Genomic DNA, 21138 nt, shown 5'->3' with positions numbered 1-21138 from the left:
CTAGTGACTTTATCGAGCAGTTTTGGGTACTGTCGACGCTTTATATGACTGTATATGACGGCTGACGCACTGCAAGTTCTTACCACAAAACATCACATCAAGTGACATCAAGAACGATTGTGAACGCTGTTGCTATTAAATATATCTTGATCTTTACGGATTTCCAATATATATTAAGGATGAGCGACGATGATCGTGACATCGATATCGAGAGTGACGTAAGTAGGCGAGTTTCGCTCTCACTAGAATCTCTGACTGAATTTCCATCTTTTTAGGATGGCGACGATTCGGATTCAAGACTAAGGCACTCCAACAACACGCAATACTACTCTCAGGTGAGATTCCATGATCGGCCCTGGAATTTTTTCGCCACGGCCGACGATTAAGTCTCGATGTTCCTGCACAACGAGAAAGATTTCTTTCACGCGATTTTTTCTTTCGCATCTAATGACTGTCAAAATGACGATGTATCTAACCTCAGTTCTTTAATGCTGTAGATCTTATGTTTATCATCAAATAGTATTGCTTGTTGTGTTTGCTGATTCTACATACGATCAATATAGTAAAATAAGTATTGTAATCAATATAGTGAAATAATTATCTTTTCAGCTATCAATAGGAACAACTGTTATAAAACAATGATAATAATTTCTCGTAATAAAGTGATTAGATTTTTCTATTTAAGACACAATGTTAAAATTCAGAATTGTAAAAATTTTTCACATCGCTAAATTAACAGAAAAGTGATATGAATTAAAAATTGGCATTTTTCCAGATGAAACAAAAGTAACTCTAAAGACAAATATATTTTCATGGAAAAATAATACACATTTAGAATCCAGATAACTGTTAATATTTTAGAATGTTGCTGCAATACCGTTAGAATACTCAATTTTATCTGAGAGTTTCATTTATTCTTATGGAAAAATATCATAATTCAGACAAGGAATAAAGTGTAATTAACTACTTGGGTTGCAGTGTTTAACGATGGTACTCAATAGTTAGTTCTTATCTTAAGACCATTTTAAGTAGTGTCGTAAAATGCTAATGCAGCCTTCTGATTGGCTTATGACTGTATATTTTAATAGTTCAGGAGATGATGGTAAAAATTTAGTCTTTGTTTATTACCGTTTGAAATTATTAATTCATCATTTATTCAATAAATATAAAGGGAAATAGAAACAGAAGTATGGCAGACCTCCCACGATTTTAAAATTGATGACTTGTAATTGAAGTAGTAAAAAATTTCGTGCATATTTCTATATATATTTTTCTGTGGCTTATGTTTCTAATGATAATTTACGTCAAAAAACCAATCGAAGGTGCCATACCGTTTCTATAAGCCAAAGGTGCCGCTGAATTAAGCTAAAGTGATAATTTTTTTAGTGACAATAAAATATTTTATTACCAGCTGTTTTTTTGTATATTATTTATTTTCACTACGAAACAATCCTCATGCTATATAGTTTGATCTAAGGGGTTGTTTTACTCAATAAGAATTTAGCAACAGGATAATTGAGAAACTGTTTAACTTAAACTTGCAGGTTCATTGCCTATCCTGATCTTTGCAAGAATAATCTATTTAATTTATATACAAGATGTAACAAAATATAAAGCTGATTTCTCAAAAAAATATACAAAATTTGGAAAAATATTTTGAATAAAAATGGAACGATGTATTTTGATTCCGTTATTTTGTTTCTATTTTTCTAGATGAAGGCACCAAAAAAGTACGAAGCTCACCTTCACTTTTTTAAATGGAATTATATAGTCTTTTTTTTTACATATTATGATTTCTCTAATTATGTATGAAAGTATTAAAATAAAAATGTTTTTTTTTTAAAAAGCCAATAGTTTAGAGATGTTTAATATTTCATGTCAGAGTATGTAGCAGAATAAAGTATAAAATATCTCGTAAACACTATTTTTTTCTACTTTAATATATACTTTTATATGCAGAATTAAAGAAATCATATTATATAAAAAAATCATATAATTCTATTTTAAAAAATGGAGGTGCGATCTTCATACCTTTTTAAGATTTCCATCTAGAAAAAGAAACAATGATCAAATATGTCCTCAAAACTGTTCCACTTTTATTTGAAACATTGATATTTTGATCATTTTCAAGTACACTTTTCACTTTAAGGATTAAAAATCATAATTTAATTCAAACTATTAAGTTGCAGCTTTATCTTTTACACTATTGTCTATTTTTTATAAATTATTTAATATAATATTAAATATACAAGATTATAAGAATTTTGAATATATTAGGCAGAAAAAAGGGCACATCATAATGCTTTGGAGCGCAAGCGACGGGACCACATCAAAGACAGTTTTTCCAGTCTGAGAGATTGCGTACCGTCCCTGCAGGGGGAAAAAGTTGCAAGCAGAGCGCAAATCCTTAAAAAAGCAGCGGAGTACATTCAATATATGCGGCGTAAAAATACATCTCATCAGCAAGATATCGATGACCTCAAGAGACAGAATACTCTCTTAGAGTCTCAAAGTAATTATCTCTTTTTTCATAGTTACGGATCAGAAGACACGGTAGTGTCTCGGTGCTGAGACAAGCGCAGCGACACTACTACTATGTTCTTTACACGAAACCGCGAGTTGCGATACACGAGGTGTTTTGAGTATTGATATCAAATCATACAGTTCCGCTTCACTTCTCTAATTAGAAGATCATGGAGTTTGCATCTTTAGTGACATTTCTAATTTCTTTAATTATTTCATAAATATAAAACACATCAAATATCTTATACAGTTGTGCTTATATTTATATATGACAGTTATAGTTTAACATTAAAAATATTTTTAATGTATAACAATCTCTTACTTTTATGTAAATGCCGCAATTAAAAAAAGCGGCAATAATTGAAACATTTACTATTTTGAGCTAGAAACAAACTTTCCGAACAACCTAATAAAACAAAGTAACAAACTATGATGCTAAATTCCCCAAAACATGAAAAAAAAGGTTTATATGAACATATGTCCTCTCTACTGAGATGTAATTCAAAATAGCCCTAACTGGTTTTAGTATTAAGTTAAAACCATCTCTTCCCATTTTTCTCCTGGTTTTCCGTTACGATTTTTCTTTCCTACAATCCCTAGGACTTACAATTTAACGCCGAATCCGTACGGCGCTGATAATCCTAGATTTTCTTTATCAGGTGGACCCATTTTCGGCTCCTCACACGCGAAAAATCACGTGTGGACACAGGTATTGTACTCTGTCTAAAGATTGCGCGAGTCAATCGCACCGAGCGATGAACCACTCGACGTCCTTGTATCCAAGCATATCAAACGAGATATTTTGAACATTTGTTATAATTAAAAATTGGAAATAAATACTATTAAATAATATAATAAATACTACTCTTTTTTCCCCTAATAATAAACATTTTGAACTGTCTCAGTAACAGCGAATTTGTGGACATATGATCATATGAACTTTTTATCATATTTGATGTAGGGAGCTTGGTCCTGGAGTTTGTTACCTTACTTTAGTTACACCCTGTATTTTTTTTGAAACCATTAAAAATAGCGAGAAAATTCTTGCAAAAATTTATGACAACTATTGAGGGATACTTTATCTGTTAGATAAATAAAGTATCGCTAATCCCTCCAAAAAGAGACAAAAGAAACAATACATCTTTTTTTTTAAATAGGATATTTTAAATTTTTGCATTTTGATAGATTTTGTTAAATGTGACATTTATTAAAAAATATTACCATTATTTGCATAATTTGAAGAGTTCGAAAAAAAAATATTTTTCGATAATTTAACAATGGATGTGTTAATACAAAATTATTTTTTAATAAAGTTACATGGCTAAATTGTTAAATTTTAAATTATGTACCTATTAATTACATTTTTTAATTCTTATCGCTTATAGTATATCTTCTTTTAATTTTATTACAATTTAGTTGATATTTTGAAAAAGACTCAAGTTTTTGTATTTTGACTGTGAAATAAACAAAAATAGGATATTACTTGGTTCATCTAATTATTTGTTCTTTTAGTCCGTTCGTTAGAAAAAGCCTCACTTACTGGCTACGCCGAGACCTGCGAGGTGACCAAGTCTGAATCAGTGGGTATAAGTGGTTACAACGACACAGAGTCTGAATCCTCTGACAGCGAGACTGGTCAAGCAATTCGACAGCCAAAAAAGTTAAAAGTGGCCAGTCTGCATCATTGACGATACTCTGTACTTTTTTTCTCTTGATATTTTATTTTCATATGATGATCCGTCTTTCGAGATATTTGTAAGTTATATATAAATTGCGTGTGTATTGTGCGAGCATGCGTAGGTAGGTACTTATTTAAGTAAATCATTAGTGATGATGTTCTATAGTATATTTGTAACATAGCGATACTCTAAAGTGAGAAACGTTTAAGAACATATGGCGAGTACTGGTATCTTGTAATACTTGCGTTTACAACTTAATGTATATAAATACATGTTAAGCAACAATATTGTATTAATATAAATTATATTCGTTGGTGATCTTGGAATATCACAAATATAGTCTCTACCTTCAATTTTGCAAGCAGTTTGTCTATGAATAATTATAATTGTCACCAATTGTGTAGTAATATTTGGACTTTTGTATCATAATTTCGACATCGTATGTTTCACAATTTTTTATTTATGTTTGATACTCTCTCTCGGAAATCGCTTTCAGAATCGATTGTTTCAATCGACTATCAAGTTGTAAATATATTAATTCAGTCCAATATCGCGTAATATTTTATTATATTAATGGCGAATAACTGATAGAGTACCAACATATTGATGCGCCATGTCTATATCTTGATGTTGTTTAAAACTATACAATATTTGCTTAATAAAGATTTATTTGTAATTCATGTCATATTAAAATAATTAACATTAATTTGTCTAGGAATAGAAAACATTGTTTAAATCAAAAGAGTAAATTTATGAAAAAAAAAACACGTATACATTTTTAAAGAATATTTTATAGATTTACAGCTTTTTATTATACTTTATTCGTGCCGCGAGCTATGGACTGTATATGTGTTTTTTGGTGTGTACGTATGGTTGTGTGCGCGCACACGCACATATAGCATACACGCGCATATATATGTATATAATACCACAAATAAGTAAAATTTTTAAGCTTACACAGTTTACAAATTAGATCATTACAATTGTAATCGTTATTAGAAGAAAAAAGTATAACTATAAAAAGTTTTACATACAAACATCTGCCGAAATGTAACAGAAGATCCCAATATAACGAGAAAGATAAGAGATTGAAGTGTCATTAGGATTTATTTGAATTAATTTATTTTACAAACAGGAAATGACACGATTCTAAAATCTTGTTAGACTATTTGAAAAGTAGATGCGATTTATCAATCGTTGGAAATTCTAGATGCGACCAGCGAATGTGCCTGCTTCAATCTGTTCATCCCACTTCTCTACCCAGGCGTTTGGACACATTGAAGTATAGACTCTTTTGAAGTATTGACAAGCCTCATAATTTTCGTTGTGCTTCTTCTTGCATCGATGGAAGTCTACGTAGCTCTGGTAGCAATATCTATAGATTATCAAATTTAATTAAAGACATTCGCCTTCTTCATCCTAAGTAATAAGTACGAGTGTGAAGCTTCTATTATGCTCTCGAGACAAAATGACTATCTTTTTTTATCTTTAATTGCTTTATAAACAATTTATGAAATATGTATATACATACATATACACACCTAGCGCCTACTCCATAAAAATAAAGAATTTAAATAATTGTAAATTTTACTAGCATTTGACAAATCAACTTGAATTGTGACAATTCTTCCATATTTAATTTTTGTAATTTTGATACCACGAAAAACATTAATAGTATGTATACATGTAATTACAAGATAATAAAACATAAAATGTCATATCATTGATTCAAATATAATACATTTTTATTTGTATTAAAATTGGTACAGCTGGTACCTCGGTCACTATTTAAACTGGGATAATTAAATGATTTGACATTTCATGCATTACTCTGTAACATGTTTGATGAATAGACTATTTTGTTGATAACACGAGTTCAATGACAAAAGAAATTAAATATAACAGTGGTACATTATACTTTCCTTTAGAAAGGAGAAAGATCTGAGGATTCTTTAAAAATTGATCATGTTAGGATGATAAGTTTCACTAATCAAGATACATATATTTTTGATTACAAGAGATCATTTGATCTTTACCTTGTTTGATTCTGATTAGGAAACCTAGGATCGTAGGGTGCGGTTTGCCACTTGTCCTCACTGAGGTCCGAAATCTTCATGATTATAACAATACAGGATACTGCTTGACAAGCTATAAATTATTTAATCTCTAAATTTCAGCATGAATTTGTGTAGCATTTCACCTTCTCTCTCCCTCCCTTGTTTAAGCCCCTTTATTTGCCCATAAATGTAAATTCTATCATTTCTCTCTTGCTCTTGTCCATTCGTCTCTCAAAGCGCACACACACATACACGACACTATATCACAAATGAGTCCGTTTCTCACGGCACTTGTTCTCTTTCGTTCAGATCGTTGAAAAATAAATTTTATCTTAAATGAACGTAAAAAGTTCATAGCAAAACAAAATGAACGAAAGGTGCATTCGAGAAGTATCTGTTGCTTTAAGAATTAACTATCAACTATAAGTGTCTTAGAAGGAAAATAATGAGCCAAAGTACGTAAAGACGAATTGTCGAAGCTATTTAACCAACGGTCGCGTGTTATCCTCCTCCTGGCAGCAAACCTCTCGATACTTCTTTACTTCTGCCATATACAAGGACCACGCGTCCTTTGGCTGTTCTGTTGTCTGTTCTGTCTTTGGTTTCGCTACCATACCAGTCTTTAAGATCCTACCACCCCTCCTCTTGCCCACCATCAACGGCGGCGGCACCACAGGCTTTTCCTCCAGTACTGAAGTAGTGGGTTTTTGCATGGTAGGTTGCATCTGCTCCTGCATCTTCTTGAACATCTCCATAAAACTACCGTCATTTTTGAAGGCATTGGGTTGTGGGACAACAGCAGCTGTTTGGTGTAACTCTCCATGCTCCTCTAAGGCATCGGATTCATACGAGGTTCCCCTGGTATGGTGCCTGCGGCTGTACCTGTGCCTGTCTCTATCTCTGCTGCGATTACGACTGCGACTTCGTTTCTTGTCTCTCGAACGAGACCTACCATGTGATCTCGAACGCGATCTGTCTCTTCTTGAGTACTTGCGTGATCTTTCTCTGTCGCGATCCCTGTCTCTATCATTGGACCTGGACCGTCTGTGGGAGCGGACTGGGGACGACCTGGAGCCGCTACGACGGCGCTTACGTCGCTCCTGGAGTGGGGAGTCGTTCCGTGAGGATCTACTGCTTCGATGGTAATCCAGGGCAGGTGAAGGCGAACGCCGCGTACCTGCGATTCTGCTCTTGTGGCTGTCATGTGTCGTGGTGTAACCTGTGCTATACATGGGAGGCGAGGGCGGAGTGGGTGGCGATTCGGTATTCGATCTGGCGCTGCGTTCGTACCGCTTTGAGTCCATCACGCTGGTGGGTCGTACCGAAGGATGGACCTATAAGGATAGAAACTGCCTTCCATGAGTATATGGCTTGTTCTGGATCCTCCCGCCTTCATATGACTTGGGCATTTTTCTTTTTTATCTATTTATTTTTTAGTGTGCATTTACGAGAGAGACAGGCGGACTTATGGAGCAAGAGAGCATAATGTAGACATGACAAATGGTAACAGATATACGACGAATCAGAGAGGATATTTTTACATCGAATCAAGGGCATTGCCTGCGATCATCAAGCTATGGTTTAACTGGTTTAACAGATCAGCATGGTAATCGCACTGTTTTGCAGCAGCTGTATTCGGTAGAGAAAGCAGCAACTATTGCAAAATTCTTATGTGATTGTTCTTCGTTGAATCTAAATGAACCAATCACATTTAAGTAAATTCCACATAGCATATAATCTCACAGTAACATCATTCTTCTGTTGTAATATTACAATAAAATCTAGCAGAAATATTGCTGAAATATTATTGAGATATCACAGTAATATTATAATAACCACGAAAATAAAATATTACTAAGATATATCACTGAAATATTATATAATATTTCTATGATAATTATATAATGCTTATATTTATGTTACATTTAATGGGAAAAATTAAATCATTAAAAAACATTTTTTTCAAAATTTACTATATTGATATTTTTATGTCATATTTTAAAAGTAATTCCATATGATATTAATTAGAAAATAATTCTAACTGTCAATACAATGTGACTATTATATAAAATTATAATATATATATAATATAAACATTATAATTTTACAGGGAATGGAAGAGTTACTTTTACAGTTACTTTTTATAACAAGGTGGTAACAATGTTGTAATTTTTTATAATTGTAATAGTAACTAAACGGTTAAAAGGCTAAAATAATTTTAGCCTCTTAAGCATTTAGTTAGTTATCATTACAGTCATTAAAAATTGCAACATTGTTACCACATTATTATGAAAAGTAACTATAAAAGTAACTCTTCTATTCCCTACATATATATAATATATACATATAAATTAAAAGTTATAAATATTATTTACAAAATTGTATGTGTATACACATAATTTTGTGATACCTTAATGATGTCTCTAGCATCAAAGACATAAAAACATTATTAATTAGTGTCATTCTATTACAAATTATATTGCCATAACATTACTATATTTCAATGTTGATTACCTTCCTGTAATATATCAATATTTTGATGATACACTGTAATATGTAATATTTTTGCTATATTGCTATATTACTACTATATTACTGCGATATTATATGCGACGTGAATTTTACAACAGTTGCAAAATTGCTTTCTTTGTTGAATGCAGCCAGTGTCTCGAGAAGACAAGAGAAAAGTGTTAAGAAAAACACTGATTGTAAAGCAACTGTGCTTTATGTATGATATATTATTCGCTTTTTTACAGTATATTTGGAAATGTAAAATGAGAGAGAGAAAGAGAGAAAGAGAGAGAGAGAAAAGGGTAAAAATTAATCCTGAATCTAAGAGAGCTCCGACTTTAATCAAATCCTACATGTCGCCAGCTAATCCCGGGAACTTCTCATCCTCGACGAGATTAACAAAGGAAAATGGAGGGAATGAACACATCGAAAACGATGAGTTACACGTCTTCGCGGGACTTTAAACTATATCAGGAAAATGAGGGAAGGGAGGCGAGGAGGGGAACGCGAGCCGTTCCTTCGACGACTTTCCTCGAGATTTATTAACGGAATGGCGAATACCCTCTACCCGCGCGTGCGGACACGACCGTCCCGTCGAGCGTCTCGCTGGATCACTTTAAGTAACGCTAATCTGTATGCGTAATACCTTAATCAGTTGTGCAGTCGAAATATAGCCTCTAAGAAACACTGTGCCAGACGAAGACGTCGTTACGTCATACACCTTCAAAAGAGTTTCCTCGTCGGGCGGACGTGATCGGACGTGCCAGACGAGATTACGAGAACAATCCACCTCGAACGTTATGAAACATAGAAGAGCATCACTTCTCCTTGCGGCCCTTGCGCATAATGGCGGACGTAATCCATTGAATAAAACCCGAGACACAAATGTGAGAGAATAGCGGTAAGTTTCAACTTATCAGATATCGAATACACCGGAATACACATTTTTGATAGGTTGAAACTTAGGGCTGCGCACAATGGAGAAACAGATATTAGATATTAAAATATTAACCTATCAGAATTGTGTAGTCCGGTGTAACTGGTATCTGATAGGTTAATATTTTAATATCTAATATCTGTTCCTCCATTGTGCGCAGACCCTTATCGCTATCGCTATTCCCTCGCATTGTGTCTTGGGCTTTATACCAGAGAGAAGCCTGAGAGCGGCCATCATCGACATATAATGGCGGCCATTTACCTGTTACTTTATTTTGAAGCGTCTCTATGTCCACAAAACGTGGACATCGAACTATCTATGTAGCCAATGTCCACGATCGTAGGTCTGTTCTTTATTGCTGAACTTTTGCACCAGTTCGTCTTTCTTCCTTTTCTCTCCAGGAGAAGGGAAAAGGAAAAAACATGAACTGGTGCAAAAGTTCAGCAATAAAGAACAGACCTCGTGTCGGTAATGTCCACGATTTTTTTGGTTCGAATCTTCCCTATGTCCATGATTATCGGTCCGTTCGACATGGCCGCTCTTCTCTCTTCTATTAGTCCGGATCTACAATAGATGCTTTAAGCCTTAAACCGTAAGAAATTGACCAATTACAGTCAAATGCGAAGAAAATAATTGATTGTGATTCGTCTATTCCTTAAAAACCTGTAGATCCGAACTTAAGCGGGGAGCACAGACTTTTGCATAACGCATAAACCATATACATAAAGAATTTGATTGGTCCATTGATTCATGCATAAGAAAATGGGCCAATGAAATTCCTTATGCACATACTTTATGCGTTATGCAAAAGTGTGTGTTGGGGCTCTTAAAGACTAAAATCCTGTATCTATAGTGCAAGAACTCGGTTCGAGTTCTTGGATCTAGGAATGTGTAGCCAATCAATATGTAGTTTTTACGGAAAACGGCAAGTTAGTTACACATTTCTCGGTTCGAGAATTCGAACAGAGTTCTAGCACCGTGAAGTGTGAACATAGAGCTTTAGGCCTTGCGCACAATGAAGAAAATATTAGGAACAAGAATAATTGAAGAACGATGACATTATCGACAATTGATAATTTCCTATTATTTAAATATTTAAATAATATATCATTAAATTTTTATTATATAAATGTTGCATGAATAAGTATGCATACTTGTAATGTTATACATAGTTTTAAATAAAAATCGAATTTTAATGAGTTTTAAACATACATATAAATATTTACGAAAATAAATTTTAAATTAGTACTATAAATATTATAAACTTTTTATTTTTAATCACTTAAATTTAGATAGTTATCATTTTGGCATCTTTATATATTGCATACATTGGATCATGTCCGGTTAATTTTCACTTTAATAAATAATCACTTTCACAAGCATATAAAAATTATTAAATGATTTTTACGTGGACTTTGACATTTTTAAAAATATTTGTAAATTTATATATTTTTAGAAAACTGTATATATATGTATCTATATCTAAATGTTGCAACTAAGGCTAGCTGTGTTTCAAAATTTATTGTTAATACTGAAAATCTGTATAAACTACAGGTTTTCCATACTGGCAATTTTTAAACACAGTTTAATTATAGTTGACAAAATAAGATAAATGCATTTCTTTACGTAAAAATACAAAACTCTAACTAAAACAAAAATGTTTAAAGGAAAGTATGTTTTAATATTTTAAAGCATACCGAACTATACACAAAAATAATTTAAGTATCGGTTTGTTAATTAAGTTTCTTGTCACATTTAAAAATTATAAATATTTTTATTAATAATAATCTGCAACAAAAAATTATATCAAAATTTCCCTTTTTTGAATTTTAAATGAGGATCACAGATATTCTATGATAAATTTACTATACAGGATAAATGTAATAATATTGAACAAAAATTATTTTTTAATAATAAAAATAACAGAGTAATTCAAACATGCAAAAATTATAAATCTAAATTATTTAAACGATCTTTACATTTTAATCGCAGATATAGGAATACACAGACATAGGATCGTAAAATTACCGCATATCTTGATTATTAATAAGTCTTATACAAGTTGCTTATTAGCATTAAAAATTTATTAAATTGCTTATCAATTTTAATAAAATGTGATATTACTATACTCTCGTTCTGCTGATAGTATATCAAAACCGAAAAAAATTTCGACGCCTAATTTACAGAATCAGATGTGCATATAAATTCACAAATATAAATTCAAGAAATATTTAAGCACTATAAAGATCTGCTTTGATTGAATATAGAAATTTTCGTACTTAATTAATTTTTATCAGTCTTTTCTTGTTAAACTAATAACATTATTGTGATAATTACCGTTTGCATTGCATTGCAACGAACAAAATGTAATAATATAAAATTTAATGTAAAAATAAAGTAGAACGTAATCGAGCGACAAAGCTATTAAACATTCTGTGAAAATAACGTGCCTGCTATAATGACCCAGCATTAAAATCTCCTGACGTCACGCCAGCCCGGCGTCGATATTACTTTTCGATGATGCTAGTAAATACCTGGCCTCTATCATCCTCGACCGAGCATACTAATTTTAGTACATTTATACGCATTTTACTTACAACAACTAATTGTTTAAATGTCCTAATTTAATTTTCTTCCAATTATGTATATACTATATTTACAAAATAAAACAAAATTTCAAGTATTTAATTAGTAAAAAAATATACAATGACTGTTAAAAAAAATATGATACACCGCGAGAGGTCTCTACAATTAATAGTACCAATAAAAGTTCCATGCAAATTTTTTAGTTCAATCTTCTCGGAAAAAAATATATAATAAAATACTAGTAATACCACACCAAATATTACGCTTGCAATTAATTTAATTTTGTATAACTTTGATCGATGAGAAAACATTTGATTCTTTTATTCGATCATGAATAAATATCGGAACGGCAGCGTGTAGCAATTTATGTTTCTCGTATATATGTATATACATATACGATGAAAATTCGCGGAAGTTATTGTTTTGTAGTATGGAGAAATGTGTCGCCGCTCTCTGAAGCAATTTCATATCGTGGCGATGGATGTAACTCTGCGACATGAAGCACAACTCTCTCTCTCTCTCTTTACCTTCCTATCTTATCGCGGTGGTCCTTGGAGTTCTTCGGACCAAAAGAGGAGCTGGAATCGCGCGTACCAAGCTCTATGTTGTATGCGAGTTTTGACCTTGTGGCATTTGGTACCTGTCCGTACCAGCCGACGCGCATACAACTCCACACCCAATCCCACAAGCACGCGAGCAAAATAACTAAGTACCATCTCCTTCCCTCATTTGACGTTCTCTCTCCTCTCTCTCTCTCTCTCTCTCGTTCGCTCGTTCGCTCTCTTCTTCTTACTTTACCTTTTCTCTATTCACTCGCTCACGCAAATTACGCGCACGCGTACACCGCTGGGCCCTAATGGCGACGTAACGGGGACGTCAACCGAACCACGCGACACGATGGTAACAAAGCTGATTTTCGCAAAGCTGCAGTTTAACCTTTGATCGCATTACCGATCAGACTTCGCTAGAGACACTGATTACATTGAAATAGGGGAAGAAATCGGTATTTGCTGCTTCTTATAATGCACACCTGTAACTATAAGCTTATAAATTGGGTTATATTAACCGTTTTATGTGTGAGGAATATTTATAACTTATTTACAGCTCAATGAATAGACTTCTACGACTAATTAAGTAAAGTATAATATTTTATGTATAGTTATATGATATGAATAAATTATGAACCGATGGAATTTGATATACATAGATATTATTCTTCGAGGAAAAATTTTTTATATACAAGGTGTCCTGTAACTATCACTACTACACATTATCTTCTAAGACGTGCTTCTAAGATAATTTTGAGTCGAAAATTTTAATATGAAAATATCGAAACTGTAATATTTTTTAAATTTTTAATTAAAATTCTCGAATCATATAGAGCTAATATTTCATTCAATCAAGTATAATCGGATTGATGACAATAAGGTATTATACTTCACAAAGGCAGCAGCTTCAAGAGTATCATACACAAATATTATATGTAACATCTTTAATATGTGATATCTTTAAAATGTTTGATTCGGACGGGGGTGGGGGAGTCTAGTGTTTTAAAGCTACGCAAAGCCAGATCTACCTCATTTGTCTCCTGTTTAGGGGGCTCACGACTTTCCACGTGAAGCAAAGTCCACCCTTTCCTTTAAACTTTATTTAATCTCTTATATCTTAAAAATTATTGCTTGAAATAAAAATGTGTACACATAACTTTTTTACTTAATCTTTTGAAAACTTTCTTACTCTGATATTTTGATTGGCAAATTTTGAAATACCCATAATCAGAAGGTAAATATAAATTGAATTATAATTAAGTCACCTTATACATAATACTTAAATAATATTCGCATATAATTTAAGTATATTTGGCGACATTGTTACTCTACTGTTACTTAATTCTGTCGAATTGCATTTTGTATGTATCTGGTGACCTGGATAGATCGATTGAGTGAGTTCGGAGAGATCTGGACGTCTCAGAAGCAGAATCACTTTGGTCATGACACCGCGTAAGCAAGCGAATTTACGTCGCGGGACAATGGAAAAGGTCGCGCCGCAAGCAGCGGCTGTGGCATTTGCGGCGTTCGTCGCTAATAAACGTGTTCGCGAGAAAATGTGCAACGTATTGAGCGAAGACAAAAGGTACGGATGGATACAGGCCTTTCCTCGAGAGAATCGTAGTGGGGAATTCCCCGCGAAAGAACGGTGTAAATGTATTTGTACGGTAAATGTATTTGTACGATTGCGTTCATTGATGCGGTGTTCTAGCACAACTACTGTATGAATTATTTAAAGATTAATCATATAAAATATGTTGAAGTATTATACATACTTAGACAGGATATCTCGCAAAGACCGGAACAATGCTTAAGAGGAGATTTCCAAAATTATTTTAAAATAAAAATTCTAATACTGAAATGTCAAGTAAAAAAAACTATATTAGTGTTTTTGAATTATAAGCATTTAAAGTTATAGCTAGAATAAGAGTAAGCTAGTATATTATAATTATATTACTTAAAATTTGCGCGTTCGAGGCAAAATGATAAAAGTGAAAACTAATTACTGCCTCTTTTAAATATCGATATAAAAATTATGTATGCAAAGATACAATTACTGATATTTCTAATTATTGACACTTGTTATGTTTAACAAATATATTTTCCCTCGAGATATATATTTTGGTCTTAGGATTTTCGTCTCAAAATGATTTCAGAAATCTTCCTCAAGCATTGCTCCGGTCTTCACAAAAGACATCCTGTATATATGTATTCTTAAATTATATTTTGCAACTCGAATTATAGTCATCAACAATTAAAGTTTTAAAAATAAACGAGTAATATTTTAAATATTTTAAATAATATTTAGAAAAATCTAAATATTCCAAAGAATACGAACAATAATTTGAGCAATTTATAAAAATGACGAAATCATATATATATAATAATAGGAAATGAAGAAATTCGACGAAGTCTAAGAACGATATCTTTGACCAACGAAAATTATGATAGATACGCGATTTATAATATTATTTGTACAAAAAAGCTTTTATATATGTATATTTACAAGTTATTTTTATATTACAATGATATAGAAAAAATGTTAGACATGATATACATACTTTATATTGTATCTTTCTTAAAATGTATCTCTTATATTTTTTTTGTGTATTAGAATATTTACAGTGAGTAATATACATTCTTTCAAATACGAATATAAGTATAGACAAGAAAAAAGATAAATCTAAATAAAATGAATTTACTTATATCTATTAATATCTGATTTGCTACTAACATTGCTTATTTAAAGTTCTTCGACTTTCTCAATACTACGCAACAGAAACTGCGTGGACGTCAATTAAGTCAGTTTCTCTGAAAATGCACTTCGTTACACGACAAAACCAGTGGTATCATATCCAACGATTTTCGGACCTTTCTCATGCTTCCTCGCCTTCAGATTTAAGAATGGTATCATCGAACGTGAACAGTAATCGTTACAGATAGTCGCATTTTTCATCGCAACTGTTTACGAACTCGTAATAAAGCTTTATGTCAGAAAGGAAGGGGAGGAAGCGCTGCAATTTTTAGTTATTATACATCGTATGGAATTTTCCAAATTTGCATATCAACGTGTGGCAAACGATTCAAGGCAGTTTCTCGAAGGATTTAAAAACTGAGAATCTAGAATTGTCGTGACGTAAGTCCTGAATAATAATACATTAGAGAAGCACCACAATTGCGTGCCGATAATTTGCATTTTGTAGAGTAGAAATATACATAAACCGATTAGAGTATCTAAGACAACTTGAAGTGAATACATAATTTCAGTTTTCTTAAATTTCTACGTATGCACAATAGATACAAGTTGAGCGGCACAAGTCAGCGATGTTGATTATAGAGAGTATCATTAATTGTAAAAATTAATTCTTGGAGACAATCTTTTATTTCGTGATTTATTTATGCAAGTGACGAACACATGTTTTATCATGTACGTTATATTTATTAATATTATATATCTAATATCATGTCAATTTAAACAAGGTATATGTAAGTAATGAAATAAAAACAGATATATTATAATATATATATATTATAATATAAATATTATATACATATATATATACATAATATAATTTTTATATTACAATAAATAAATTTTTTGGTAACTAAAATTTAATGGTATATATGTAAAATTTCTTTTATTCTCCAGATAAAAAGAAACTGCGCGCTCTACGCGTTTTGCCGTCTTCGTGAGAAAGTTTCCACGGAAATTGTTCTCTCCTTCAGTATAATCGTATAAAACGCGTCGCCTGAATTAGGGAACTGAGCCCATGAAAAGCCACGTGACCCTTCCGACTTTCGTTTCACACGCTTGAAATCATGCTCGGTTCACAATTTTCCACTTGATTAAGTTTTTAAGACATAAATACCTTGCTAGTATTTTCTGAATAATTTTCTTATCTCTCTCTTTATATATATATATACTTTTATATCTTATTTATATATTATACAATAATAGCCTGTATTTATGTATATGAATATATTTTGTATATTTAACACAGTATGATTAATTTTTATAATTGATTTTTAAAATATAATTTTTATTTTAAATTTCATTTTTATTTTCATTTAAAATGTTATCTGTTATTAAATGTAAACTGTTATTCATTACAAAATTATTTATGCTTTATTTGATTTTCTGAATATATTGTGTATCAATGGTACGTGTCAAGATTAAAAGCCCCCGCTCTGTCCTATTATTGTATATTAATCATATAATTTAACAGATTAACTAATCTATTAAAGAATTAATGTTAATATATAATATTTTAATTAGGAAGCCTTCTTTGTTTTATTTTTTATACGTCTCGTAATATTGGTATATTTCAATTTAACATGAAAGAGAGTTCTCGTCTGAAATTGAAGAAAAAGATAATTTCTGGTTTCACAAAATAAAGTCCATCAAAATTAATTTTTTATTCGGTCAGTCAATTTATTAAGAGTTAAAATCAATTTCATGGCCTAGAAACGGCTGTCCTTCCACCGCGAATTTCAAATCGGTATGAGTCTCGCGCGTTCTTCTCAACCAAACTCAGCGCGACGGGCCCTCCCCATCCCAGTGATTAGACGTGGTGGAGGGGATGAGCCGGCGCCATGTTGGGTCCGTCCGTGCCGCGCCGCACCGCGCCGCGTCAATCTTCAAGTCAGTCGCCCGATGATTGCGACCGTGTATACGTCGCACGCACGAGCCATGAATTGAGCTCGCGTTCGCTCGTGCCGCGTCGTCGTTAAACCCTTTTTTTTAATTTATTCCACATAGCGCGCATCTTTTTTATTTTACATTTTGCACTGACGCGCGGAACACAAATTCGGAGTTGTATATTTGAGAAATTCGATATAAAACAGAAGTGCGGAGACCTACTGTATAATATATAAAAATATAATATACACATACATATAATTGCGTGCAAAGTGCGTGTCCCTGTGATCCCTCTCTCTCTCTTCCTCACTCTCTCTCTCTCTCCTTAAAAGAGCGCGGGTGAAAGAGAGCGAGGGACAGAGAGAAGTAGACGAGGTAAAAAAAAAAAAGAAAAAAAGGAAAAGAGAAAAGGTAGGGGAGAGAGAGAGAAAACGGCGTGCGATGGCTGTGAGGCCACGCATCGGCCCTTCCGGTAGTGAACGCGCTTCCGGGAATGCCGAGTACCTCACCGGGATATCCGTCGTGCGATGGAGTGTCAGGAGTATGTTCGCCATCGTGACGGTGTTCGCCATCCTCTTCGGAGTTGCCGATGTCGCGGCCATCAGGTCGGGTGAGTACCCTCTGTATGTGTATGTGTGTGTGTGTGTGTGCGCGCGCGCGCGTTCGCGCGGATCTTGAAGCTCTTTAAACTTTAAATCAGAGCAATCGGCTCCTTTCTGCTGCTGGGAGGATCTGCTGTTTTCGCCAGAGAGTCTGTTTACTTCAAATTAAAATATTCGAAATAATTATTTTTTTTTTTTTTTGAGTCGAGAGAGGATTAGACTCTGTTCTTTATAAATCCTATCAGTCACACCGGCAGTCGCACCCTGCTGTCAATCACGAATCGAACTTGCACATCAATTTTATCTATAGGATTTTCAACTTATTAAAGACATTTTTCTCTCACTATGCTTTCTCTTTTTCTTGCAGACAACTCACACATTAATTCCAACACTATTCTGCTCCATATAAAACGACTTCCCGATTCCTCACACCTTGTTTCCTTAATATTCCGCTTTGCAGCGCGCAAAAGTTGGAAAAAAATACAAAGCCTCTCTGTCCTCTATAATAAGCTAGATTAGTCATAGAAATTATATTGATTTAATTTGGTAGATTAATTAATCTACTAAACAATTAATTTTAATAGATTTTAATTTGAGAGACGAAAACCTTCACACGATGGAAACATTCATTAGTCATAAATTAATTAGAAAAACTAATAAGTTATTCCTTCTTAATTAGAAAAACTAATAAGTTATTGACTTCTTTATTTGATAAAATAAAGAACAATGTAATTAAGCTATAAGAGTCACCCACTGGTTGTTTATGTTGAAAAGAAACATTCACGTTGCAAAGAATCCTGTCAATGTACATAAAAGTAAACAAAGGATTTAAAAAGTCTGTTGCACAATTAAACGCGATCGTGAAGAAATAGTTGATGAATCACGATATCGACAAGTCGTGAACGTGAACATATCAATTTCGAAATTGATTCGCTAGTGAAAAGTTACTAACGGCAAAGGCAGACTCAAATCTTGACTTAACCGATTTTGAAGCCTCTTCAGAGAAATCTCTTAAAAGACACACCGAACGTGATAATAAACCATTTTTTTCCTTCTCATTAGAAATACATACAAGGTCATTTCGTCGGAATCTCATCTGCTTATGCGATCTGAAATTTCGAGGAAATTATTTGACGGAATCAAGGTCAATCAGGGCCAGTCTCTTTTTCGTCACCTTAACTACTCACGCAACTAGTTATCCATTGTTATTATTATAAAGAGGAAGAGAAAGAGAGAGAGAGAGATATGAAAAAGATATGAAAACCGGTTTCACGTAATGAAGAGACTCTCTCTCTGTGTGTGTGTGTGTGTGTGTGTGTTTGTTTGTGTTCGTTTGTGTTTGTGAGAGAAGAGCAAAACCGGTGACAAAAGCCACGCCAAATTTTTATCAGTCCATCTACAAATTCTGAAAAAAAAAGAAATGAGTTTCCATACACTATCTTTCTAGTCTTTCTCGACGTGTTACTTTTCACAAGAATTCTGTTTGGTATGAAATTCCGAGGAAAAGTATGACACATTTTTTTTAATTGCGTCCAAAAAGAAGATAGGAAAAGGAGACAGATTTGAAGAAAAGCTCTTTCGATAACGATACGTTGACTTTCACATTTTAAAAAACTTACATAAATCATGGGACGTGAACTTCATTCTTAGCAGTTCCAAGACGAAATAAATAATAGTTAATAATTTTTTTATAATCTTTCTGATACAGATTAGAGAGAAATAAGTAGGAGTTTACGTAGATTCTGTTTAGGATACTTTGACCTAGCAATAAAAAGGACGCATGAAAGAAACGTAAAGAAGTTATTCTTTTAAATTATTAATAATTAAAAAAAACATAAATATTAAAATTACGTGAAAATTATTTTTCTCTAAATTTATGAAAGAGATTTATGTTAATCAAAGTAACATTTTGGTGTACATTGCGTGCGAGAAACGTGATACACATTTCTTTAGACATTATATATTCATTTATTTTCCATGTCAATTAAACGATCACCAATCAATTATCGCCACAAGAATCCGAAATTCGACAACGCAATCCTAGCTAGATAAATAGCGTCGCGTTTTGATTACGTAGTGCCACCTACATCTTACGAACTACGTGAAGTCATACTGCGAACGATATTAATAAGAAGCTTTTTTCCTTTCGTTCACACACATACTTATATATTTGACACACGTGATACATGCAATTACGAAGATAACACCGGCAGCGTTAGAGGATAAATATCAATATGTTGACGATTGGCTAAATTAAATCTCTGACCTTCCATGATGAACTCGTTACTCAATCCGGAGTGCGTCGACCATTTAAAACTTTATCAATCCGATCGGTGAACTTTTCCTGCAGCTTATAAAAGTGGATTCTGTATTTCTTATATCTATTTCTTATTTCCTACTTTTTCTCATTCTTCATTTATGTATATTACAATAATAACAAATCATTGTTAAAATACGTTGTTAATTAGGTAACTGATTTGTTTGCTGTCGTACTTTTTATTGTGTGATTATGTTTTACAGAATATAACTTAAACACCACGATTTGCTTAAAAATTTCTTTCTCTTTCTCAAAAGAAAATTGTTTAAAATAAAATAACAAATATTTGGTTATTTATAATATAATTGTTAGCTTCATCTTATAAGATGCGTAATATTCCAGACAGCACACAATATATTTACAAAATATTTATAAATATTGATAAGATTTATTTTAAATATTTTACAAGTATCTCTGTAGCTTTAGGTTGCACACAAATCATAAACATTTATTGTAAATATTATGAAATATTTATTGTAAGTGTTGTAATAAATGCTATGAAAAAAGTACTTAATAAAATATTGGATTCTAAATAAAAAATATATTTACTATAATAGAAATATTTATTTATATTTATCACACAAACACATAATATAAAATATTTAATTTATATTTTAACAATATTTTGAATAAAGTTTTATTTAAAATATGTATTTATATAACATTAAAAAAAATTAATAGCATTAAATATTTATCATAAATATTCTGTGTTGTCTGAAATGAAACTCAAAAGTACAAT

At 32.4% G+C, this 21138-nt stretch overlaps 4 protein-coding genes across 5 annotated transcripts in view; 2 read left to right on the top strand and 2 right to left on the bottom strand.

The window, feature by feature from the left end:
* The first annotated feature begins 36 nt into the window (after positions 1-36).
* Positions 37-4917, top strand: Max (MYC associated factor X). 2 transcript variants are annotated; one of them, XM_018548244.1, is made up of 4 exons: positions 37-218; positions 276-335; positions 2278-2512; positions 4036-4917. In XM_018548244.1, the coding sequence occupies exons 1-4, from the start codon at positions 180-182 to the stop codon at positions 4209-4211; spliced, it is 510 nt and encodes a 169-aa protein (XP_018403746.1). In that variant the 5' UTR covers positions 37-179; the 3' UTR covers positions 4212-4917. The 2 variants fall into 2 exon arrangements, with proteins under 2 accessions (XP_018403746.1, XP_018403747.1); XM_018548245.1 differs by lacking the exon at positions 276-335.
* A 56-nt stretch (positions 4918-4973) lies between these two features.
* Positions 4974-9585, bottom strand: COX6B (Cytochrome c oxidase subunit 6B). Its single transcript, XM_018548247.1, has 3 exons — positions 9417-9585; positions 6239-6350; positions 4974-5577 (listed from the first exon to the last, which is right to left on the bottom strand). Exons 2-3 carry the CDS (start codon positions 6316-6318, stop codon positions 5409-5411), a joined length of 249 nt encoding a protein of 82 aa, XP_018403749.1. The 5' UTR covers positions 6319-6350; positions 9417-9585; the 3' UTR covers positions 4974-5408.
* Positions 6373-7921, bottom strand: LOC108780498 (serine/threonine-protein kinase fray2). The gene has a single exon (XM_018548243.1). It carries the CDS (start codon positions 7561-7563, stop codon positions 6739-6741), a length of 825 nt encoding a protein of 274 aa, XP_018403745.1. The 5' UTR covers positions 7564-7921; the 3' UTR covers positions 6373-6738.
* A 7914-nt stretch (positions 9586-17499) lies between the features above and the next one.
* The window catches only part of mgl (low-density lipoprotein receptor-related protein megalin), a 57542-nt gene continuing 53903 nt past the window's right edge, over positions 17500-21138 (top strand). Inside the window, exon 1 of the mRNA XM_018548226.1 lies at positions 17500-18090. Within this exon, the coding sequence (XP_018403728.1) occupies positions 17922-18090 (169 nt within the window). The 5' untranslated portion in view covers positions 17500-17921. The remainder of the gene's footprint in view (positions 18091-21138) is intronic.

The sequence above is a fragment of the Cyphomyrmex costatus genome, unplaced genomic scaffold, assembly GCF_001594065.2.
Source record: "Cyphomyrmex costatus isolate MS0001 unplaced genomic scaffold, Ccosl1.0 scaffold70, whole genome shotgun sequence".
Taxonomy (NCBI): Eukaryota; Metazoa; Arthropoda; class Insecta; order Hymenoptera; family Formicidae; genus Cyphomyrmex; species Cyphomyrmex costatus.
Note: the sequence above shows the minus strand (reverse complement) of the source record. Positions and strands in the feature narration are given on the sequence as shown.